Below are 26083 nucleotides of genomic sequence, written 5' to 3' on the forward strand. Positions count from 1 at the left end.
CCCGACCACTGCTGCCGCTACCACGGCAGCGGTGAGGGCCAGGGGCCCCCGGGCCATTTCAATCACCCAGGTCCCCAGGCAATTCTCCCTTTTGTTCCCCGCCCCCATCAGCATGCTTGATGTGGTGCATTAAGTGGTTATATTTATGCGCTTACTGGGATATTTTGATCTGATCTGGGGAAACTGATGTATCTGTTTATTTAAAGTATTTTTAAAAGATTGTCAAGGGTGCTGAGAGCACTGGACAGGCACTCTTATATACTTTTCAAAAATCCAAATAGATAGGTAGGTAGGTAGATTTTTGGCCTCCCTGGTTGTTTCTATGAACAGAAGCTAATATTTGGCATGAATTATGCAACATCGTAGCATATATGCAATGACACAGTGCAAGTAAATTGCAGACAGCAACCCAATGCACAGTAAGAAGGAAGTGACTGCAAAGAGTTACAAAGGGAGCTCACAAAATTGGATGGATGGGCAACAACATGGCAGATGAAATTCAATGTTGATAAATTCAAAGTAATGCACTTTGGAAAACATAATCCCAATTATACATATCAAATGATGGGGTTTAAATTAGCTGTTACCACTCAAGAAAGATCTTGGAGTCATTATGGATAGTTCTCTGAAAACATCCACTCAATGTGCAGCAGCAGTCTAAAAAGCTAACCGAATGTTGGGAATCATTAGGAAAGGGATAGATAATAAGACAGAAAATATCATACTGCCGCTATATAAATCCATGCTATACCCACATCTTGAATATTGCGTGCAGATCTGGTCATCCAAAAAAGATATATTGGAATTGGAAAAGGTACAGAAAAGGGTATGGTTAGGGGTATGGAACAGCTTCTATATGAGGAGAGATTAAGAAGATGGGGACTGTTCAGCTTGGAAAAGAGATGACTAAGGGGGGATATGATTGAGGTCTATAAAATCATGACTGCTGTGGAGAAAGTAAATAAGGAAGTGTTACTTACTCCTTCTCATAACACAAGAACTTGGGGGCACCAAATGAAATTAATAGGCAGCAGGTTTAAAAAGAACAAAAGGAAGTATTTCTTCACACAACGCACAGTCAACCTGTGGAACCTTGTGCCAGAGGACGTTGTGAAGGCCAAGACTATAACAGGTTTCAAAAAAGAACTAGATACGTTCATGGAGGATCTGTCCATCAATGGCTATTAGCCAGGATGGGCAGGGATTCAAAACCATGCTCTGAAGTGTCCGTAGCCTCACTTTGCCAGAAGCTGGGAATGGACGACATGGGATGGATCACTTGATGATTATATGTTCTGTTCATTCCTTCTGAAGCACCTGGCATTGACCACTATTGAAAGAAAGGATACTGGGCTAGATGGACCATAGGTCTGACCCAGTTTGGCTGTTCTTATGCTCCATTCTAGTTTGCTCTTTTATACCAGAAGTAACATCAGGAATTACATTCTACAATGTGTCAGTAAAAATTGGACTGTCCCCTGCATTTGGAATGAGGGACGATCCTTTTCTTCTTTGGATACTCATGTCTTTGTGGAGTATGATATGCAACTTCTGTGATCTGAATTTCTAGACTGAGGTATCTATATTCTGTCCCATTATTTTATAGTTTGTTCTTGTTTTGAAGGCCATTTGTGACGCCTGAAATCAAGTGGCATCACATTGCATTGTGGCATGATGACATTTTGATGTACTGTTATTACATTGTATCATAAAGTGACAAAACAACATAATGTCATGATATAAACCTCATGTTATGACAGAATTCTCAAGGGATGTGGAAGCAGGAGATTATGATTGATAAGTAATGTAATCTAATATACTGAAGAACAGTTTTCCAGTGAGATGAACCGTACATTTTTACCTGTGCTTTTAAGAAGTCCTTAGATTTCTGTTCTCTCTCATCAGCCTTGACCTGAGTCAGGCGAGCAAGACTGGCTAACTCATCTCTGCAGCGTTCCTGCTCCTTAAAAAGCTGATCTTCTTCAGCAATACATTGTTCTAACATATGGGCCTCAACATCTGTTGTCATTTTCTAAAGTAAAACCAAACTTCACTTTAATATTAATTATTTATAAACTGTAATATCAATGCTGGTAGTCCCAAAATCTGAGATGCTCTTTTTGCTTATATCTTCAAAGTCCATGAAAGGGTTTTGGTCTACATGGGTATTAAAAAAAATTACTACTAGCAGAATTGCAACATGAGGCCCTACAATAATACAGCAAAATGCTCTGTCACAGTGCAACATTACTGGCCTATCCACCATTAGATTATTGAGCATGAAAATAAGAAAGCCAGAACATGCAGCAGCCTGAACAACCAAGCTTGTCAAAACAGCTTAAAATGCTCATAATAAACGGTGATGCTAATAAATTCTGGGACTGGCATAAAAAGAAAGAATCCTATGTGAACAAGAGAAGGGCATCGTGAGATCTCTATCTGAAAAACACCATCTATCACTTCTGGTGAGCTCATCATCATAGTGCTTAGCAGAGCAATACTTTCAGACAGAACCAGCAACTGAGGTATTATAAGACAGCCACCTAGATTTTCCCAGAATGCACTAATACTGTTGACAGTGTGGCAGTTGGTGGCAAGCACACACAATTTACATGATTGTGGAGGGGGGAAAATCTATATTGTGGACATGCTGAACTGTGTTTGCTTTAGTAAGGTCACGCTGCCATATCCAAACCCAATTACACCCACCACAGTTCCAGCTGTAGTGTAGATGGGACCCTATAATGGAGAGTTTCAGAGTAACAGCCGTGTTAGTCTGTATCCGCAAAAAGAAGAACAGGAGTACTTGTTAGTCTCTAAGGTGCCACAAGTACTCCTGTTCTTCTTATAATGGAGAGAACATTTTAATTAGGAAGCATATTTCTCTCTCATACTTCCAATAGGTGACCAATTATAGTGAGAGCAAAATATGTTTTAAAAATACAACAAATACCTTGACAGTGTTTTAAAATAAAACAGATTCCATTTCCATTGCACATTATCTCACTGAACACCTACAACTAGAAACACTTGGCAAATTTTCTGCAAACAGCGCTTTTATCTTCTAGTTTGAAAGCTAGTTGTTGTAGTAAGAAATATAAGGAAGGAATATCACCTCCTGGGCCAGATTTCTCTTATTCATTTCAACTTCTTTTTGAAGGTCTTTTCTTCTTTCCACCAATGTCCCATCATCTTTAGGGATAGCATCTACCTACAAAGACAAATCAAGCAAGCAAAATGATGTGAGAGAAGGATATGAAAAGACGTAAACATAGATAATATCTTTCAAGCAGCTTGTTAGATTGTAAGCTCTTTGGGACAGGGGCCATCTTTTAGTTCTGTCTTTGTACAATGCCTAGCACAATGGGGTCCTGATCCATCGCCAGGGCTCCTCGACACTATGGTAAAATAATAAATAATAAATAAATAATAGCATTAAAAGTAATTTTCTCAAATTTTCAAACTTCACAACAACACACCCGGGTCAGTACTGCCATTCCCGAGAGTCAGTGTTTTACTGCAGCATAAAGCATGGTTTTATTCTGATAAGTGACTGCAAAAATATCACCTTCTAGCTTCATAGATAGCTTTTTGAGTGAAATCCTGTCCCCACTGAAGACAATGGGAATTTTGCCATTGACTTAATGGGGTCAGTATTTGACCCTTGTGTATAATGAAAGTGATACCTGCTGCTTTTAGTGATTTTAATGCAATTTTAGGGCTTCTTACTCCTGTTAGCCTTGAAGAAGCCAAAACAAATAATAGAGTGAGCTGTATATACTCCATCTTGTTCATCATCATCAGAATTGTTTAGTGAATCAGATATTATAATGAAGCCTAGACTGATTAGAAATTAAGTTCCAATTAAATTACATCTGTGTAATTCCATTTAAAACATTTGTGTTGCAAAGTTTCACTGGGATATAATTTGGAAACAATGGGATAACACAGGTGCCACAGAGGAACTAATGTGTCTTGAAGAACCTCTGCTAGTAGTAGTATGTGAGAGGGACAGCTTGTGTCGAGTTTGCAAAGCTGGCAGTTAGAAATAGTATTTTTTTTTCACTTGCAAACTGAGAACACTGGATCTGGAAGTCACATAGCCAAAATAAATACTGAATCCCAAGATGCCATTTTCAAAGTACAACCAGATATTAAGATTCAAAATTCTATACACTAACATAAATAATAACAAATATTATTTTGCACTTACACAGCACTCTTCATTTGTGGTTCTTAAATAGTATTACAAAGGTGGATATTATCACCATTTTTTGGATGGGAAAATTAAAATACAGTAAAATGAAGGCCAACATTTTCAAATGTGGCATCTGATTTTGGCATCCTTAGTTTTCAGATGCCAAAGTTTGAGAACTTTGGTCTGCCTTCCAGATTTGTTGAGCACCCACAATTCCAATTCAATTCAAAGGGAGCTGAAAAATCAGGCTCAAGGTGTCTCAAGTTGGATACCCAAAAATGGAGACACTCACAATCAGATGCCACTTTTGAAAATTTGACCAAAGTGACTTGCCCAGGGTCACATGATTTGATGGTTTCTTAAAGCTCATGATATTTGGGGAGTTGACATGATTTTTGAGCTGTTGAGAGGGTCTTACTCATACTTTTTGATCTCTTGAGGTTGGCAATATTGTTTTACACCACCTTTGTGCACTCCTGATCCTGGACTGTTCTGTGGGCTGGAGAAACCCCCAGCATATCTGAGACCGCCTTCAGGGCCTGTCAAAATTACAGCAGTCTCTTGGGACTGGCTTGCAGGCCATGCTGTCCAGAATCTCAGCAGAGTTGGGTTCTGTGGCCCCCTCCCGTGGCGCACACTCTATGCTACAGCTTGAAAGAGGGGCCTTGGGAGGCATCCTTATGGCTGACTTCCACTGCAACTGAACTTTCAGAGGACCTTTATGCTGCTTGAGCCTTGTTACCTGATATAAAGGGGAAGGAGCAGGGGTGAGGATCTCACTGGATATGGTGAATTTTAACTCTGAATGTCCCTGATTTTGGTCAGTTTGAGTTTGATTTTGAACCATAGTGGCCAGTTATAGTCTTTCTTCAGCAAAATTTGTCTACAGCAACACAGAAGAGATCCCTTTCCTTGGACTTACTAAGAGGCAGCTGGTTAATGCCTTTATCATCACTGGAGGGACACTCATCAGCCCATTAAGCAATATTTCAAATAAGCTGAGTCTGAAACTTGTTATTTTCCAATCAAGGATTATGCAAGACACAACAACTTTGCTTGCATTTTTTTCCCACTTGGATTGTGTCACGAGATGAGTAATAAGCAGTGAGGTGAATTCAGCAGGAAATTCCTTTTTGTTTTTGCAGTGGTGAGTGGGATAGAGGAAGTAAAATTACTGAGTAATAGTTACAGTTTTATAAACTTAAACAGCACTTTATAAACATATAGTAAAAATTTTCTGCCCCAAAGAGCTTACAACAGCCATGCAAGTTGTAATGAAATTGTACCAGGCCTTGCATATCTGCTCACAAGCCTTTTACTAAGATGATATTTTACTATCTTGTCAAAAATAATTACTTGCCAAGGGGGAATTAGAATTAGAAAGACGGGTTTACAATCTTCAACAGACAAGAAAAACAAAGCCAACACAAGGTACAGAACAATAGTTCAGGAAATGGAGAGTTGGGGAACAACTAGTGAGGAGAGAATCAGGAGGATTCCTGGGAGCAGTGGAATTCCTTAAGGAAGGATTTGAAGTAGGAGAAGGAGGTGCTTGGTAGATAAGGCAAATTAAACTGTTCTTAAATCCACTTCTTCAAACAGCCTACAAATTCCATTTACTCCTCAGCGAAGATTACAATAAAATGGTGGAATTACCAGATGTGTGTAATAGTCTGTTGTTTGTTCACACTGCTTCATGTTGCTCCTTAACCTTTCCCTGTATTGTATTTGTATGTTGTCTATCTAGTTAGTAAGGTCCTCCAGGTAAAGGCACTATATTTGTTTCATGGCTATAAAGTTGTTGTGTAGGGTTACCATATTTCCACAATCAAAAAAGAGGACGCTGGGGGGGGGAGCCCTGCCCTAGCCCCGCCCCCATCCACTCCCTCCCACTTCCCACCCCCTCAGAACCGCCAACCCCCCCTGCTTCTTGTCCCCTGACTGCCCCCTCCTAGGAACCCCCCACCCTAACTGCCCCCCTAGGACCCTACCTGTCCCCTGACTGCCCCGACCCTTATGGGTGGCAGGTTTGTAGAAATTTTGGTGGTGCCCAGAACCCGCCCCACCACCTGCCTAAGGCTCTGGGAGGGGGGTTGGGTGGGGGGAGGAGGTCTGGGGTGCAGGTCCTGGGCTGGGGATTAGGGTGCAGGCTCTGGGATAGAGTTTGGGTGCTGGGTGCAGGCTCCGGGCTGGGGCAGGGGTTGGGTGTGCAGGAGGGGGTGAAGGGTGCAGGCTCTGGGAAGGAGTTTGGGGGTGGGAGGTGGTGTAAAGGGAGGGGGTGCAAGCTTTGGGAGGGAGTTTGAGGGCAGGAGGGTGTGTGTGAGAAGGGGAGGGGGTGGGGGAGGGAGTTTGGGGATAGGAGGGGATGCAGGGGTGAGGGCTGTGGGTCTGAGGGGTTCATGATGCAGGAGGGGGCTCAGGGATGGAGCAGAGGATTAGGGTACTGGGGCTGGAGATGAGGGGTTTGGGGCGTTGGAGAGGTTCAGGGCTAGAGTGGAAGGGCAGGGTAAGGGCAGCCTGTCTTGCCATTAGTGGATGGGGGGGGCACTAGGACCCTGGGGAAGCAGACAGCAGTTGCTGCTGGGAGGGCGTAGGAATGTGCTACTTGGGCAGCACAAGCAGGCAGGGGAGAGGGGTGTGCTGCTTTCTTTTGGGCAGGGACGGGGGGACCTGTGGGGGGTGGATGCGTGGAGGGGGGGTGGCAGGTGGAGGCCGGGGCCTGCTCCAAGCAGGGCCGGGGGAGAGACCCAGCTCCAAATATTGCTGGGGCAGGGCCCCCAGCCCTGGATATTGCTGGAACTCGGGCACCACAAAATAATATAACCCGCCACCCCCCCACCCCATATTCACCCTCCCACCCCCAGATAGGCCCATCCAACCCTCCCGCTGCTCCCTGACTGCCCCCCGGGACTCCCCTTACCATGCCGGTCAGATGCTGGCTCCATGTATAGGCAAAACACGCTGCCGGTGGGGCTGTTTGTGTGGTTACACTGGGCTGCAGGCAGCATGGGGGGAGCAGGGGAGGGGCTCTGGCTGCTGGAGGCCAATGGGAGCGGCGCAATCAGGCCCAGCCGCCCAATCAGCCGCGCCGCACTCTGCATGGGAGGGAGGGAGGGAGGGAGGGGAAGGGAAAAATCCCGGACCTTTTAACCTTGTTACCTGTTCCTCCCAGATGGCTATTTAAAGACGCACAAGCCGGACATGTCCGGGGAAATACGGACGGATGGTAACCCTAATGTTGTGAGTGCTGTGCAGATAACAAATACTCACATACACAGATACAGCCAAACAGATGTAGTACTTCTGAGAGCTATAAATGCAAGAACTCTGAATACAAATGTTAGCAGCATCCTGTATTCTGTACATAGAAATTTAAAATGTTGTCTTCTTTTTATTTCTGTGCAACCATTTAAAAGTATTTCTTAATTTGATTTTCTATAGCAATATTTTTAATTCTTGTCATCAGTATTTTGTATACAGACCTCTAATGTGAGCCTCTCATGCAGTAATTTAATTTGCTCCATGGAATCATAAGCGATTTTCAATTGCATCTCCATCTTTTTCAAATTTCTCAAATCTCTATCTTTCTCTCTTTGTTTATAAATCAGATTATCATGCTGCTTTTGCTTCTCCAAGAGACAGTTACGTAAACCAATTTCCAGAACAGCCCTACATAGATATATAGAATATTTCAGAAAGAGAAAACCTGTCCAATAGATGTATGCAAACAAACATGACCACTTTACATTGAGTTTGGAAAAGCCTTATGGCAGCTGAGCAGCAAAATAAAATAGAAAAAACTGTCTTGTCACAAATTAATGGCCATTCTCCTAAAACATAATGGGTGAAATCCTGACTCCATTGAAGCCAATGGCAACATTCCCATGCTTTGTTTCATGCTTTGTTTCAACAATGCTAAAAAATTACTCATAGTATTAGAGAAATTATTTCTATCTCTTAAAGTGAGAATTAAAATGTATTTTTAATATCTAAGGAAGTCTACATTTTGTTCATTTGTAAATTTCCATTTATCAGTTCCTCCAACCTTCTTTAATGCGAGACACAAACAGAAAGGGCAGAAGGATTACTGCTAAAGATAAGGCTATTATTACAGGTATACATCCTTCCCCACAAAGAAAGGAGAAACTTGAATCTGGCTAGAGTCAGGCATAACAACTCCTAGATCTGAGATTTGAAGCATTATAGCAGTTTATATTGATTACCAGATGTGGAGAGGCTGGGATTTATAAGGGAGTCTAAAGGAGCTGGCTGCCCAAATCCAGTTGGATTTCAATGGCAGGTGGGTGCCTAGCACCCTTATGTTCCTTTGAAAATCCCTGGGCTAGGTTCTCTGATCTGCTAAATTCACTTTGCATTGTTTACTCGTTTAAACAATTCCCCTAGGGAATTCTCCTTGTGTAGGGGAAATCCATTGTTCCCAGCTCTCATGATATTATTACAGTTCTCATGATTTCTGGTGTTCTTCTTAAAGTCACAGCTCTCAGAGCCTAGTGACTATATGAGAATCTCAGCATGCACTTAAAAACAATAAGTAGGTTTCTAGCCCTCCTGGTTCCAGAGAAATGCTTGAAAGCATGATCAGCATGAACCTTAACGGGTCAGAAACCGGAAAGCAAATTAAAAAAAATCCCAAATGTACTATTTTTAAATAACATCATGATTAGGGGAGGCATGACTCAAGATGTTTAAACACTTCTGGTTGGTGATACTGGGAATCTCTGGCTGTTGTAAAGCTGGTAGAGGTGGCTCTGCTCCCCCACCCCCGTGCCAGCTTTGCCACCTGCTGTTGCCGCCTCTTCCACCAAAGCTGTGCTGCCCAGTGTAAGTGGGGAGGGAGGACGTCAGGGGTCAGGAGGAGGTGGGTCAGGTGGTGATCATGTCAGCAGAGGTGAATTGAGGAGAGGAGCCTTGCTCTGCTATACCCAATTCTTTGCTGGAGGACACAGAAGAATCAGGGAGCCAGAAGTGGGCCTTTGTCAGCACCCCTCTCCTCTGAAACCAATCTTTGCTCAGGCACAGTGGAAGATTGAGTCATCAGCCTCAGTTTTGTGGATTCTCATTTAGGGCCTGATCCAATGTCCACTGAATCAATGAGCTGTCCCATGCAGTTCAATGGGCTTTCGACAGACCCTTACTGCATTTCTCTCTTCTATGATAACATCAGGTTTTGATCAGCAACGTAACTCAATAAACAGAAATTATATAAATCCATGGTGAAATTAGGGTAATGTTAAATAGTGTGATTTTATGAAGTCAATAATAAAACTATTTAAAGCAATAACCAAGAAAAGAATAATTCATTCAGAATAGATGAGTGCTCACTCAGACCATTTCTGAGTACAAGGCTCTTGCTTTCTATTCTAACCTGTCTGCCAGGGCTGTTGCTTCATTCTCTTTGCTCATTTCTAGTAACTTTGTCAAATGGTTGAATTCTCGCTCTTTGCTTTCAAGCAAAGCTCGTTTTCCATCCAATTCCTTCATTACATCTTCCTTTTCTTCCAATACTTCTTCACTCTTTTTTTCCATTTTTTTTAGGGCATCATTTAACTCCTGAACATGGTCAACGAGAATTTTTTTCTTCTTCTCTGCATCTCTGAGAACACATTTTAAAACAGTATAATATCACATCTGTAAAAATGGATCCAGCTCTAGAAATACAGACCAAAGACCAAATGCTGTAATTCCCGCTGCAGTGAGCAGAAGCAGAACTATTGCTCAGCATCTCTTCTGCTACAACTGTTCTGTTGGCCTGGACAGGAGTCCTCGTGGCGATGGGGATAGTATTCTGAAGCGCATTTTGCTGCTCCTCTGAACAGAGCATCATGTACCCTTAGCTAAAGCTCATTGGTGACAGCATGCCAAGTGACTGGAGGATTGACTTCAGATCACATGCTCCTGATGACTTGTTACAGTGGGCAGTTCTCCCTTTTGGGCTTTATCCACCTTCTTCTTTCATTTGAGCACCAGTACAGCACAAGTTAGAGTTTAGGTTCAAATGTGTATTTTTGCAGTAAGCCATTCCCAAATCTATAGCTCTGCCACAGTACAGCTTGGCAATATGCATGTGAAATCAGGTTTTGTTCAAAGAAATTAGATAACTGGACACACACAAATAGGTAAAGAAGAAAAAAAAAGAAAAGGGATGTATAGTTTTTCAAATTAAATAATTGAGCAGAGGCAAGGAATTATTTACAAAAATGTAACATCAGAAAAATAATTAATGGTAGAGAATGCAGTCAGGAGATAGAATAAACTTCAGTGTAATATAATAGGTTAATAAGGTACAAAGAAAGCTCATTTAGGATAGCAATTTGGCCACTAGGTGTTTTAAGAAAAGGTAGCCAAATTCAGGGCTGGCTCCATAGTTTTTGCCGCCCCAAGCAAAAAAAAAAAGCCGCGATCGTGAACTCTAACGCCGTCGCTTCATTCTTCGGCGGTAGGTCCTTCCCTCCGACACGGACTGACGGACCCGCCGCCGAATTACTGCCAAAGAGCCGGATGTGCCGCCCCCTTCGAGGGGCCGCCCCAAGCACCCGCTTGCTGGGCTGGTGCCTGGAGCCGGCCCTGGCCAAATTGCACTTGGTTGCATTTCACACAAGTATGCTTTTCTTTGACCAGTTTATCTCATTCTTTACTGTACCAATTAGCCAATGTAGAAACAGAGAAACCTGCCATTGACTGCAAAAAGAAGTCTGTAAGGAATCAGGAGGAAAACGTAACAGATGATGAGTGGATATTATCTAACCGATTTAAAGCATTAGACCAAATAATTTGTATAGGAAGACTAGGATCAGAACGCTGTAACTAAATACTTGCTCCCAGAAAATCTGGATGCTAGGGTAATTTCACAACATGATCCTCAGCTGGTGAAAACTGATGTAGTTCTATTGTAGCCAGTGGTCCTATGCTAATGTTCAGCAGCTGAGGACTGGCATGTGTTTAAAAGTGCTAGGTGCTAGATTACACCATCAACTTAGATCTTTAGTATTGTTCCACATTTGAAAAAAAATCTGTGGGATATCAGGTAAGCTCTGTGTAGTATCTGATATCAACCATCTTAATATGCAGTATCAATAGACATTTGAATGGTTTGTGACCAAAGGTTATTCCAAAACCTTTTTTATTGTTGTTTTCAAGTCTAAAATATGTTTCCCTGCTGATGCTATACCTTTTGATTCAGTTTCATGGATATTGCTCATTAAGTAGATTATAGACACACTGTATCTGTATTGATCAGAATTTTGTATCAAGAACTTAAACGTTGTTAGTTGTCTATATACCGAGATATTACTGAGAAAATAAATACTAAAAATAAAATGGAAAGATTTTAGTTAGGTACATTTAAAAACATACAATGTTTTGCGTTTTATCTTGTCCATTTCTTTTCCAAGCTGGACAGGAATAGCATGAAGGCGGACTAGCTCATCCTAGTAATAAAACAAAAATGTTAGACCAACAGGCTCTAAATTTCATGTAATTTCAGAGAACGAACATTTTCTTTGAACTACTAATATGACCCAGAACAGAAATGTGTGTTTTTCAATAACATGAGTTTGTCCCAAAAAAGAACACAGCTGCTATTTTTATTACTGACTAGTGCAACAATATGCAAAATTATATTTGCATAACTCACAAATAATGTACATATGCTATAAATATATAGGTCTAGATTTTCTGTGACAAGGAGCACCAGAAAATCTAGCTCCAATTCTTAGGGCAAATCTGTGCTGACCAGGGTCCAAGCATAGGATGCAGAGCTCAGAGAAAGCCACAAAACACTATAAAAATGACCTAAAATACCTTTTCTATACATACAAATTTCACATTGTTAAGGTCCAATATTTCAAGATCTGACATGTCTGGAAGGAAGTGCTGTGTATCCTTCTGAAAGACTGGCAGCCCTGCTTTTCCAATGCTATTAAGCTCCTATTTCCAGCCATCCTGGTTCATGAAATATCTGACCTCAAACCTTTCACCGATCCATGTTTTCTGAATTTTACCTATCTTAGGTCTCAATCTTGTGTGTGTGTGTGTTTGTTTGTTGAAAGTTACTGATTTCATTTTCATATTTTCTTGATGGAAAAATCAAAAAGTTTCAGCAAAATTGAAAATGTCCTGTAGAAAATTTTGCAGAAACTACATTTTCCATCAAAAAAGATTGACTGAAAATTCCTGATCTGCTCTAATTATAATTCACAGAATACTGTGTTCTGGCTTTTCCATTAATATCTATTGGAAATTAGCCTAAGAGTTCTAACCATTATGAAAGCTACTTGTTGTCAGTTTTATGCCTATAATTTCCCATATGGCTACTTGTGGGAATGGTATAGCAGCATGATACATGGTTATTGACTAATGCTGCATTTTGTGATGTCATGCCTTCTGATGCCAGTACATACTCGAATGACAGCAGAAGTATTCAGAATATTCAATGTGTTTCCCTGAGCGTGTGCATGCGCGCGCGCACACACACACACATATACACACACATACTTATATACACATTCTTATGTTACTTTTAAATCATCCTGCTGCTCAAGAAGTTCCTCTACTTCTTTCTGTTCTCTTAACATCAGCCTTTGCTTGGATGTCACATCTTCCTTCAATGCTTTAATTTCCATTCTCCTTTGGATTGTTTCTTTACGGAGCTCTTCACAGTTTTCTTTCACCACTTTCATTTTCTTTTCTGTCTCCTTTAAAAGTAAAGTCAAAGATCAGGTATCTCAAATTTGTTTGGTTTTGGGGGAAAGTGCATTTCTTGCTTACAATTGTTTAAAAATATTGTATTGTTTGTTTAATAATTTATGGATTTTCATTACAGAAGTGCACCTTTTCTTTAGAAGCCTGAGAAGCCTGAATGGACTGTGTATTACTTTGGTATTTTTGCATATTCACATGAGTTTAGTTTTCCTATTTCACGATTACGAAAACTCCTAAAATTCTTTGGTTCCATCATATTTCCACCAAATTTTCTTTTATATTTTGTTGTAAGTTAAATTTAAATTTTAAAATAAATATTACTCTTAAAGATATTTTCTCATATACATACATACTGTCTTAGCTCTTCCTATTGTTCTGATAATTTACTTCTTTTATAAGGCTTGGCTTGATAGCCCATAAGACCTCTATTCACCCATGGAACAGATTCAAACAAGCAGCAGCAGTGCTAACTACCCTACACTGCTCCATCATCATGTCTCAACTCTGACATGGAAGGACAACGCTATTAGTGAGAGCAGAAGTTCAATTTCCATGTCTGTACAGACTTTGGGCTTTGTGCCAATAGTCAATTTAACATCAACTGTAATGCTCATTTCAGAAAGGCCGCTGTATAGCCAGTAGATGCTAAATTTTGGCCACTACCAACCTGGGCTGGATTCAAAGTGGCAAACTAAAAGTAAAAGTCTAGAAAATTCCAGTAAAAACGATTACAATCCTTCAACTGGCTCTTGTTGGTTACTATATCGTGCTCCCGGCCAGTACCTGGCTCAGGCCGAGGAAGCTAATGATCCAACCAGCCGACCAAATTCGGTGATGAAGCCTGGTTATGTGCCACCTGCATCACGTTGCTCATACGCTAAGAAGACTATTGGTTTTAACTGTAGGACCAGAAGCTCCAATAATCTGCAGTGCCAGGAACCTCTAAGTGAATAGATCCGCTGCTTTTAACCTGGTCAGCCAGCTGGAACCAGAAGGAACCATCTGCAATGTTCATCTGGATTTTTCACCAGAAAAAGCTGTACATCCCTCTATCCCAAATACTGATCTTGAATTTGTAGTCTTGCACATGCTGAATGTTATTTACCTTTTGTTACAATTATTATCTATTGAGTGTTTTTTACTCAAAATGTGCAAGAATTGCAGAATCAGGCCTTTAATGAGATGATGGGCAATTTCATGAAACAAACACCATTGGTCTTGTTTGAATGGAAGAAAAATAAATGCTGAGCATAGTGGGAGGATTAAGATGATCAGAAAAGCAAGCAGGATATATAGACCTCTTTTATATTTTTGGGAAAGGGAATAATATTGTAAGAAAGGATTAAGATTAGTTCTTCTGAATGATATATGTATTATAGGATATGATATGAAATATAATTTGTTACTACTTTACTCCTGGGGGAATTCTGCACCAAAATTTTTAAAATTCTGTTCACAATATTTTAAAATTCTTCAAAATTCTGGGAATTTATTTAAACTACAATACAATGGATGGAGAATGAGAGTGGGGAGCACTGGAGGAAATCCTCAAACCCCCTTTGTCTAATAATAATGTAGCTAAGTTTGATCCTTTATTTCTAGTTATTAGTCAACAAATATATGCAGCCATGTGCTCAGTATTACAATCGTAGGCAACTGAAGAGCAAATGAGGGCGGAGGTATCAAACTCACAATTTGTATTGGCTACTGACAGTCACCAGAAAGATCAGTAGTAAACAGTTCATGGAGCACATTTTGAAAGGAAAATTTTTCAGTCTGAAAACTTAAACCAGTTCTAATCACTAAAGCACCATAAGCATTTATAAGGCTGTAGTGTCATTTACAATAAGGCTCCTTTATACCACCCTCGTTTGCTCACCTGCACACATGCATGCATGCCCAGCCCTGCCCTGCCCCCCAGCAGTGACATCTCCCCCGCACATATGCACAATCCCTCCTCCCCTGCACTGATTTATGCACCAGCTGCTCCGGGCTGCTGAGGAGGGGTGAGTGACTGCTCTTGCAGCTTCCTTTTGCTTCCCCTCAGAAGTCATTTTGCTTCAGGGAAGCAAAGCAATCCGTGGATGACATGAATTCTGTAACCACGCAGTGGCGTAGAATTCCTCCAGAAGTACTACTTCAATATTTGCCCTATGAATTGTTAGAATTGTAATTTGAACGGTTTCTCTCAGGACATCTATCCGTAAATGTCTTTATAAATTAAATATTTAGTGTTTGTCCTAAGGTTCTCAAAAGTGAATGACACAACACAGCCTTTCCTTTGAATTCCACCTCTTAATTTTTCCACATATTCCAGATGTTACAAAAATCTACTGTTTTAGTTTTTACAATAGTATCTTCATCTGCATAGTTTTCTTATTTTACATGCTATCCAACAGGACACAAAACATGACTTTTTTTAGTGAGGTGTATTTCATACTTACACCTTGCTTGGGGATTCTCTCATATTCCCGTTGCAGGAGTCTTTTGTCTTCTTGTAAACTACAGAAAAATCGTCATAGAGATCAGCACATTGGCAGTATGCAAAGCAATGAAAAGAGACCTTTAACAGTCCATGCTATCCAACATTAAAAAGTGAAGTGAAATAACATCTGTGACGATTTGGATACCATTTGAAAACTGAATTTAGGTCAGTCTTACCATAACATTGATCTAGATGTTACAAGTGTACAAAAACCAAATTTCATTATATAGATATAAGTTTCATTGCAAAATCTGGTGCATAAAGAATGCTGCAAATATCAAGACAGAATTAGAGCACAGATACCTAAAAAGACCTCAGAGATGTTTTTCATATCTCAGGGCACTTTCTGAACTCTTTTATAAAACTGAAATAAAAAACATGTGGTTTTAAAAAAATAGATATTGAAGGAGATAAACTGTAGAAGAGCATTTACTAACCAGTGCATGCAAAAAACTGCACACTCTAGCATAAAGACTATCTTCACCATCAACATGCTTATCATCTTTTTCCAACACCAAGGATGGGTAGGGCCAAGATTATAAACAGATTCCAATCACATCTATTTTGAGCCACCATTTAACCCAGTTGGGGTGTTGCCTGGATGGTTTTATATACTGTTATACCATTGCCTCCTTGAACATTCACGTCCTCTCTGTTCAGGCATGCTTTTTATGATTGTAGTCACACAATGTACTTTCAGTCTTCTACAGATATCATAATTTCTTGGTCTATTTAGTCTTGTCATGCCTAGGATATGGTGCAATCAACTCCTTTCAAATGTTGCAGCTTTTGCTCCAGATGCTTTTTCAGTACTCATGTTTCACAGCCATAAAGTAATGTGGGTACATTGAGTGTTGTATTTAATCTGGTCAGGGGTGAAAGTAGGCCGGTATGTCCAATACAGCGTACCAGTAAGAAGTGGCCGCCAGTACTGGCACGAACAAGCCGACGTTAAAGCGCTACCACAACAACTTTTTAAGGACCCTCCTTAAAGCACTGCTGTGGCAGCGCTTTAATGTTGTTTCCCCTGTCTCCACCCCCCCGGGCCACCTACGGGGTGGGGGCAAAAGGGGCAGCTGCCCCGGGGCCAGCAATTTAAAAGGGCCCGGGGCTCCCGGCCACTGCCGCTGCTACCACGGCAGCAGCCAGAGCCCCGAATCCTTTAAATCGCCGCCAGAGCCAGGCAGCGCAGATGGGCTGGCTGGGGGAGGCTGACCCCCCCAGCCCCATCCCTTTCGCCAGAGGCCCCACCCCTTCCAGGGGCCCAGAGCCGGGCCCCCATACCGGTAAGTTCTGAATGTTACTTTCACCCTTGAATCTGGTTTTAGCTATCATGGACACTGATTTAAGGTTCCACTCATTTTTATTCACCCATGTGAATGTTCTACTGTTGAGGTCATCTTCATAATGGTTGTCATATGTTATGATTGAAGGCTGCAGGTTTGTCATGGTGGGAAAAAATGTCATTGATACCATGATTTTTCTTTGCGTCCATGGCTTTTTTTGTGTCTGGGATTTTTCTGTGTGTTCAGGATTTTAACGAAGTGCATTGAACTTGACTACTTGAAAAATGTGGTTTTAACAGTAGCATGCATTACATGAAATGATGTTACATAATTCATGTAACTATTAAAAACACATTATATCTTTATGTTTGACCAGCTCGGATGCCTTCCTTAGCAACATTACAAGCATGGTACTATGTTGCAGACACAGAGGATTTAGTCTACAGCTATGATGATGATGATGAGTAAAACATCAAGCATAAGTACAAGGGAGTGATCTGCACAATATCCCTAAAATATCTTCCACGAAAGTGGAGGTTTATTATTTTGTTCTACATGCAACATATCAGGAGATAACAGTCATAAGGTAAGTTGAGATAAAACATTTGGAGACAGCATCCCACAAACGTAAAGCAAAGGCTTGGAAATTTGAAAAGAGCAGCAAACAAAATGTGCAAAAATATGGGGTCTAGATGTTTGAGGTGAACAACTCATAGACAAACAGCTGAACAACTTCATAGATGGACAGAGCTTTTTAAGCTTACTGAGGCTTTCTGTGCAGTGAATCTGACACTGAAAACCCTTGCTCATATAAGCCTAAAGAAGTATTTAGAATGTAACCTGTGAAATGTTGGAATCGCACCAGGTTTGAGCCATCTACAGCATTCTACTTGCCAAGAGTATTTGATAATCATGTAAATGAAATTAAAGAAAAGCTGAAGACTTGTGATGGGATCAGCATTGTCACTAATAAGATCACAGATGCAGGAAGATAGATATGTTCTCAACATACTGGCTGTTTTAAGCAAATCAGAATGTGAATGTGAAGTGAAATTAAACATAATTCTGTTGGACTGTGTAGTTTTAGACTCTGTGAACTTTAAGACAGCAATATAAGAACACAAGAACATAAGAACGTAAGAATGGCCGTACTGGGTCAGACCAAAGGACCATCCAGCCCAGTATCCTGTCTACCGACAGTGGCCAATGCCAAGTGCCCCAGAGAAAGTGAACCTAAAAGGTAATGATCAAGTGATCTCTCTCCTGCCGTCCATCACCACCCTCTGACAAACAGAGGCTAGGGACACCATTCCTTACCCATCCTCGCTAATAGCCATTAATGGACTTAACCACCATGAATTTATCCAGTTCTCTTTTAAACACTGTTATAGTCCTAGCCTTCACAACCTCCTCAGGCAAGGAGTTCCACAAGTTGACTGTGCGCTGTGTGAAGAACTTCCTTTTATTTGTTTTAACCTGCTGCCCATTAATTTCATTTGTTGGCCCCTAGTTCTTATATTATGGGAACAAGTAAATAACTTTTCCTTATTCATTTTCTCCACATCACTCATGATTTTATATACACCTCTACCCCGATATAACGCTGTCCTCGGGAGCCAAAAAATCTTACCGCGTTATAGGTGAAACTGCGTTATATCGAACTTGCTTTGATCCGCTGGAGCGCGCAGCCCCGCCCACCCGGAGCGTTGCTTTACCATGTTATATCCGAATTCATGTTATATTGGGCCGCGTTATATTGGGATAGAGGTGTACCTCTATCATATTTCCCCTTAGTCTCCTCTTTTCCAAGCTGAAAAGTCCCAGCCTCTTTAATCTCTCCTCATATGGGACCGGTTCCAAACCCCTAATCATTTTAGTTGCCCTTCTCTGAACGTTTTCTAATGTCAGTATATCTTTTTTGAGATGAGGAGACCACATCCGTACGCAGTATTCAAGATGTGGCCGTACCATGGATTTTTAGAAGGGCAATAAGATATTCTCTGTCTTATTCTCTATCCCCTTTTTAATGATTCCTAACATCCTGTTTGCTTTTTTGACTGCCGCTGCACACTGCGTGGACGTCTTCAGAGAACTATCTACGATGATTCCAAGATCTTTTTCCTGATTAGTTGTAGCTAAATTAGCCCCCATCATATTGTATGTATGGTTGGGATTATTTTTCCCAATGTGCATTACTTTACATTTATCCACATTAAATTTCATTTCAATATGGAAAACATTGGATAAACATGAGGTTTCCTTTGATTGGATCACTGTTCTTGTATCAGACAATGAAACATATATGAAAAAGGCGTGGGAGTGGAGCATTAAGTGCTTGTTTCTGAATGCTGGCCATATGACCTGTGTTACCTGTTAAACTTAGTTGGGGACATGTGGCATAAAACCTTGAAAAAGGAAATGACCTGATTGTCATTATGAAATGAACATTTAAAGCCTGCTCTGCATGTAAAACTCCCTTTCATATGCACTTGGAGGATAAAAGAAAAACTCTGTATATTACCCTTGTTCCAGTTATAATGCGCAGAAACAGCTGGTTTAATGCTGCTTTGTTTCACTTAGCCCACACAGAGGACCACGTTTAATTTTTCAAAAGTCTAGAAATCATGACCTACGAGAAAAGACTGAAAAAATGGGTTTGTTTAGTCTGGAGAAGAGAAGACTGAGCCGGGACATAAGACTTCAAATACATAACAGGTTGTTATGAAGAAAAAGGTGGCATCTTTATCTGCTGGCTTTGTAAGAGAAAAAATAACTTTTATTGTAACAATTGTTCTCACCAATTAGTGCAGATACATACTCTGCAATTGCTCCCTAAGAGTGGTCAACAAATACAGCCATGGTCTGTCAGCTGATGGCAGCTTGGCAAGTGGCACTGCTAAGTGGTGGGGTTGGGGAGAGGTGGAGGTGATCTTGGAAGGAGAGTCACTCAGTGAGGCTGTTTAAGATCCACAAGTTCTGAGGAACAGATACCCATGATTCTCTAACATCTGTAGCATTTTTTGTCCCAGGAATTTGGGGACAGAATTCACAGGTGCTGTAGCTCTTGAACTTATTCCCCTCTATGCACTTTTGCAGAAGAGGGAATTTATGGGTCAGAGAGATCAAACCTGTCATTATGCAAGGCCGTATGGAGTGGAAATCCATCAACTTCATGAAAAAACTCGTACAGATACAGACAGACATCATCTTCCTTTCAAAATGCAAACAGATGGACATCATATCAAAAGGACTAAAGGTAAAAAATTTGTTAGTCTCTAAGGTGCCACAAGTACTCCTGTTCTTTTTAAAATCAGGAATAACTTTCAGTCTAAACATGTAGAATTATGCATTCCAGTTGGTGTCTGCTGAATTTCCCCCATCTGCTTAATTTGCTCTATTTATAATGCATCTTATGTTACTTGAGAAGCTAGAATTCTTCTTGGTACTGCTGTCTGGACATGGAATCAGTTATGTATTCTAAAAGTTTCTTATGGGATATTCATATGCAGCAACTGATTGCTTTTCAGATATGGAAGTAATGGAAACATATGGTTTTGGCTATAACATTCTATTGTACTAGTGAGTCAGAACATCCTGATGAATTAGCAGGAATGTGTTAGTATATACAAATCCAGACGTAAGATTATTTAATAAAAGAAAGGAAGACAAATTGGGGCCAAAAGCACAAGATTTCAGATGGCATCTTTCATTAATTGCTTTGTAATAGAAAAAATTACAACTCTTACAGGATACAGACCTTAAGAAAATAAAATAATATGTATTTAAATCCTGAGTCTTCAACCGTTGCTCCTGTTATTACGAGTGAAGCCTGAAAACTAGGACCTAATTTAGTATTATTTTTAAAGTCATTATGGGTCAGACTATACTTGGCCCAAACACAGTGCGGGTGTGTGTAGTGAAAACAATGCAAAAAGCCTTTGCCACTACCCCTTGTGTGACCCAGGGACTTTTCCTTCTGTATTCCCCTGGAATGCACAGTACCCCAAAGAGGGGTAGGGAGAATGTAAGACTTGCCCCTTGTTAACAGGTGTAGCAGCCAGTGTGTTCCCCCCAGGTTCTGTGGTGGGGCTCTGTACTGCTCCTCTTACTATGCACTGCGCCCAAATGCCACAACCGAACCCTAATATTTTCCCTTGGGAGTACTGTGCTATTTGAACATGAATGAGTATTTTCACTTACACAGCTAATGAGTTATTGGAGTTGTCTAAATACATAACTAATAAGGGGAATTTACAACCCTGAGGCACTTTAGGTGGATACCTACTAGAATTTCTTGGGCTTGCATAATCACACCACCATTACTGAAATCCCCATTCTGAAAATGTACCCATGCCTATATTTAGCTGCCACCAAAACTAATTAAATGGGTATTGCAGTGCTTGTTAGCAGTCTAGGCAAGGGAGTGTCTTCTTTAAAATCACACCAGGAGGATCACAAGGACAATCTTAAAACTGTAGGGGAGAAAGAAGTTGGCCCCATTTCCCTTTCTCATTGCAGTCTTCTCTCATGAGGACAGATTCCTGTGGTACCATTGCAAGTTCACAGCAAAAGCTTTGTCATTTTAAGGTTAAAGGATTTTAATGCCTCACATTCTGTGGCAACAGAGGGTTGCAAACACAAAAGTTATAATTCCCTTGAGTATGCCCACTGCTTTCACAAAAAGCAAGTCCAGGGGCAAGAGAAAGAATAAGAGAAGAGATATTAAATTTAATTTAAAATATTAAATTTAAAAAAATTAAAATCCAAAGATGAAGTAGAGTCAAACTTTAAATACTTCATTTACAATATTAATTTCATATACACATTACATGTGCACTCATGATTTAGCTGTTTATTTCAAGTTGCATAAATCTAAGATTTCTCTCTGGCTTCATTATTCTCAAACTGTATTGCTTTACTTTTCTAAAAGTTATTGTTTGGCCTTACCCTTTAGCCTTTGTAATTTTAGCCTTCTCATTTAGCGTTAGCCTCTGGATATTGTAATCTGTTTGAGTCAGGTCCTAATTTTCATAACTGTCTGTAAAACACGTAGCATACTGTTGGTGCTACACAAATTAATAATATACAAAGGAATTAGGCATCAGTCTCTCTAATTCTGTTATCTATAATGTCCTTTGGTGAATCTGTTCTTCATTTTTACATGCTTATAAGTATTATCATTTTGGCAACTGAAACAACTCATACCCAATCAAAAAAGAACAGAACCCTTAAGCCTAAGCATTTGTGTTTGAGAATGCAGACACTTGTTTTTCATACTCCTTTATTCATTTTGATGCCAATGAATACAAATGCATGCAAAACTAATGTAGATATAGTTTGTTCAAACACACACACACACACACACACACACACACATACACACACACTTAACTGAAATAAGTTCCAGACTTTTCCCTGAGAGATGTCTACAGATGCAAACTGCCATAAAAATACAAAAATAAAGTCAAGAGTGGTTAGGAAATATAAATGGTAGTTGTCAACAAAGATCTGTTTTAGTTAATCAATAAACACAATAACCAGAACAGAACATTTTAAACCATTGAATTCAATCCTGCAAGGTGCTGAGCACTTCAATTGCCATTGACTTTAGCTGAGAGTGTTTAACAGTCCACAGAAGGTGTTCAGCATCTCCTTGGATCAGGCCCTATGTCCATAACTTGAATGTATTAGAGATGACAAGACACCAGCATGAGATTTCTGGAAGGCTTTCAAAATATGCTTAGCTTGCACATGCTGAAGAACACAGTCAAGGGACTAGTTGTTCAGACTTGCTTACTTGCTGTCTTTAACAACCTTACCTTGAACTTCACCAGATGAAAAGTTTGTAGTAGGAAAGTACAGAGACAAGCTTACCTCTTTGCCTTTAAATCAGTTATACTAAACTGAATGGCTAATCCTTAAATAATTGACAGAGGTTAAAGAATTTTCCAGACTTGTACAAAATGTCAGGTCTGATTCTGCATCCCTGTTTCACATGGAGTAGTACTTCTGTAAGTAGCCCCACTGACTCCAGTGGCACTGTTTGTGTGACTAAGTTACTCAGTGTAAGAGTTGTAGAATTAGCCCCTATGCTTGAAATGGAAATTATTTTCAAAAGGAAATATAGTCACATAAATCTTGTATATTTCATACACCTCTCTTTTTCAATTCAATTGATTACTATTTAAAATACAATTTGTATCATGAGTTTCACTTCTTATTTCTGTCATGGTCTAGGAAAGAAGAGAGACTTTTTCCTCATTTTTCACCCCACAAAAGTGGAACTCTTAACCTCATACCAAGATGGAAAAGTTACATTAGATTAGGGCTGACCTTTGCTGAATGTTTCCCTGATCCTTTATTCATCTGGTATTTTTTCTGTACTGTTTATTGGGCCATATCAGCCCTGGCTGTAAACAGAAGCAACTCCATTGACTTGCATGGAATTGTGCCAAGACTAAATTTGGGCCATTATTACCTTCCCCTTTATTTAGTAAGGTATTGTACATTGTGTCCTACATCTGAAAGTCAATTTCATCAATATCATTTGATTAAAGAAAAAATATTCCTTTGCCATGATTTTAGCCTCCTTTAATCTAACAGCTTTATGACAAGTGGGGCATGGAACTTTGGTGAAAAGATGCTGACACCAAGTAAGGTGCTACAGGAAAAATAGAGGTAGATTTACAATAAAACGCTGAAAATTCTTTAAAATAATTATAAAATAGAAAGCAAAACCCAACATCTTTAAATACTGACAAGGCTATCTAATAATTGCTCAAACATATGGTATCAAATCACAGGTCTTTACCAACTAGAAGATTTCACGACATCCAATTTTTTAAATATAATTGGTTGGCCTACAGCAGATGCCCCATGCTGAAGTGGTAGGACTTGGCCACATTGAGATTAGGCTGTGGACTAGCTTTTTCCCTCAACATGGAAATGAATGCTGATGTGCTTTCTGTTTTCTTTTCTGTGTAGAAAATAGTTAACTTTCTGTTCAGTCTGGTAGCAAAAAGGAGACACTCTTATTTCTGCCGGTGAAGAATGAGGGTTTTAACTGTATTATATTTTATGATTATTATGTGCACTGCAGTTTAGATGCTTGATATTATCCTGCCTGACTGCATAAGGGAGAATACAAAGGGTCTTTGAGGAAACATCGAGGAAGCTATTAACTGGGGAATACCCACTTGCCTGGCTCCAACTAGACTTGCAAGATTTATTCTTCCCAGGCCTGAACCCGGGATCAAAGGTCTGTTTCTGTAGGACATGGAAAAATGCTTTTCTGTAAAGGGAGAAGATATGTAGGAGACAAATATCACCCAGAGACACAAATTTAAAATACACCATCATTGTAAAAGTGATATGAATTTGATGAAAAATACTTAGAAGATATTGGGGGAAAGAGGTCAAAACCCAAATATTTTGAACAGCTCTGTTGTGAATTATTGGTGAGTTTTGATAAATATTGAATTTAACAATTATTTCTGGAAAATACAAGTGGTTTGGTTATCTCCTAACAAATATTTTTTTCCAGATGTTTCCCAGGAGGTCCCCTCATTTCTCCCACATCCATTTGCTTCTTTTCCCAGGTGCCTTTTCCTCTTAGAGTAAAACTGGCTAAAAAGAAAGTAATTAAGATACAGAATTGGCAGAAAAATCTGTTCTATGCAATACATTCAGTATTCCCTGCTACGCTTGTGGAAATGTACTTACTAGTGGATGGCTTTCTATTATTCAGCAGAACATTGTGAACTTCAGATGAGCAGTTGATTTCTAAGCCATCCAGGAGCCAGGCCTTGAAATATAGGTGAGAGAGGTTGAGATGCTTCAGTTTTCTGGATTCCTGCATCAGAAGATCCAGACTTAGAGGCAGGCGAAGAGGCGATTGCAGGGACAAGCAAATCAGATCTAGGAACCATATTTGCCTTGGCCAAGCTGGTGCTATGAGAATCGTTTCAGCTTTCTCTTATTTCACTCTATTGAGGAATTTGAGAAGTAATGGTGATTGTGAGAAAGTGCAGGGCAGCGGTTGTGACCGGGGCGGGGGGTGGTGGATGTGACAGTATCTCCCAGATAATCGGGGCTCAGACCATCCCTCAAGCAAAATTTGCAGCACTTTGTGTTGGTCAAGGGTGCAAAAAGGTCTATCACTGGGAAGCCTCAGGTGAAGAAGATTTCCCATAGTATTGGGTTACTAAGCACTCATTCATGGTATTGGCAGAAATATCTGCTCAGTATATTCACTAAAAAGTGTTCTGAAGACCCAGTAGGTAAGTTGCTGAGATATCAATGTGGCAAGTTATACACCACTTTCAAAGCTTTATTAACTCTGTGCACAAGGATGGGGATCTTGCTCCTTCGTCATGGTTTATACACTGTATGGTAGCTCTGTTGTCCGTCATGATCCTGACCACTTGTATGAAGGGTAGGAAGTGGCTGCATACATATCGGAGAGCTCTGAGTTCAAGTAGGTTGATATGAAGGCCCCCTCATGAGCAGGAGGGACAGAACTTCCTGTTATAACTGTAAGTTATGAGAAGGGTCCCCAAAAGGGGATTTGAGAGGGGTGGAAGGTAGGGGGGGATGGAGATCAGGCAAATTGTGTAGCCTGCTGCAATGATTTCTAGCATCCATCTGTCCAACATGATTTGCTCCCATGATGGTCTGAAATGGGAAAGGTGATCTGCATAGGGGGAAAGATGGGAGGGGAAAAGGCTTATGAACAAAGTATCCAGGGATAGTGATTTGAGGCTCTCAACCAAACCATCAGAAGTGATGGTAAGAGGGATTTTTCCTCTGGTACCTAAGCTTCTTCCTAGGTGATTTTTGCAGGTGTTTTTATATGTATGGTATTGAGCTGGACTAGATCTCTGGGCTGTCTGTGATCTGCTATATTTCATTTGGGTCAGGAGCATCAATGCCCAAGGAGCAGAGGGTTGCTCTCAAATCTTTCAGTGAGTGGAGGGACTCATCAGTGATGTGAATGAAGAGCTGATGGCCATTAAAAGAAAGATGATCTTCAGGAATGTTCTGGACCTCTCTGTGAAGCCCAGAGGATTGGAACTGGGGGAGGGATAGCTCAGTGGTTTGAGCATTGGCCTGCTAAACCCAGGGTTGTGAGCTCAATCCTTGAGAGAGCCACTTAGGGATCTGAGGCAAAATCAGTACTTGGTCCTGCTAGTGAAGGCAGGGGGCTGGACTTGATCTTTCAAGGCCCCTTCCAGTTCTAGGAGATAGGATATCTCCATTTATTATTATAACCAAGAAGCATGGTGCATTACTATAGTGTCTGACACAGAGAAAGAGGCTGTATCATCTGTGTCCAACAAGGCCTGCACAGAGGCCTGAAGGCCAGATGGTCACCAAGAAATAATGATTTGGAAC

At 40.4% G+C, this 26083-nt stretch overlaps 1 protein-coding gene across 7 annotated transcripts in view; it reads right to left on the minus strand.

Moving 5' to 3' along the window:
* The window catches only part of CCDC146 (coiled-coil domain containing 146), a 118558-nt gene that overhangs the window by 24237 nt on the left and 68238 nt on the right, over positions 1–26083 (minus strand). For 5 of the 7 annotated variants that reach the window (XM_005305782.4, XM_065553832.1, XM_065553818.1 and 2 more), the window contains 7 exons: positions 15364–15421; positions 12736–12912; positions 11573–11646; positions 9585–9812; positions 7681–7867; positions 3116–3211; positions 1862–2032 (listed from right to left, as the gene is read on the minus strand). In XM_005305782.4, the coding sequence (XP_005305839.1) occupies positions 1862–2032; positions 3116–3211; positions 7681–7867; positions 9585–9812; positions 11573–11646; positions 12736–12912; positions 15364–15421 (991 nt within the window). Of the gene's footprint in view, positions 1–1861; positions 2033–3115; positions 3212–7680; positions 7868–9584; positions 9813–11572; positions 11647–12735; positions 12913–15363; positions 15422–22082; positions 22130–26083 lie in introns of all 7 variants that reach the window. The other 2 variants (XM_065553836.1, XM_065553825.1) reach the window with 2 other exon arrangements.

Source organism: Chrysemys picta, chromosome 1, assembly GCF_011386835.1.
Source record: "Chrysemys picta bellii isolate R12L10 chromosome 1, ASM1138683v2, whole genome shotgun sequence".
NCBI classification, from domain to species: Eukaryota; Metazoa; Chordata; order Testudines; family Emydidae; genus Chrysemys; species Chrysemys picta.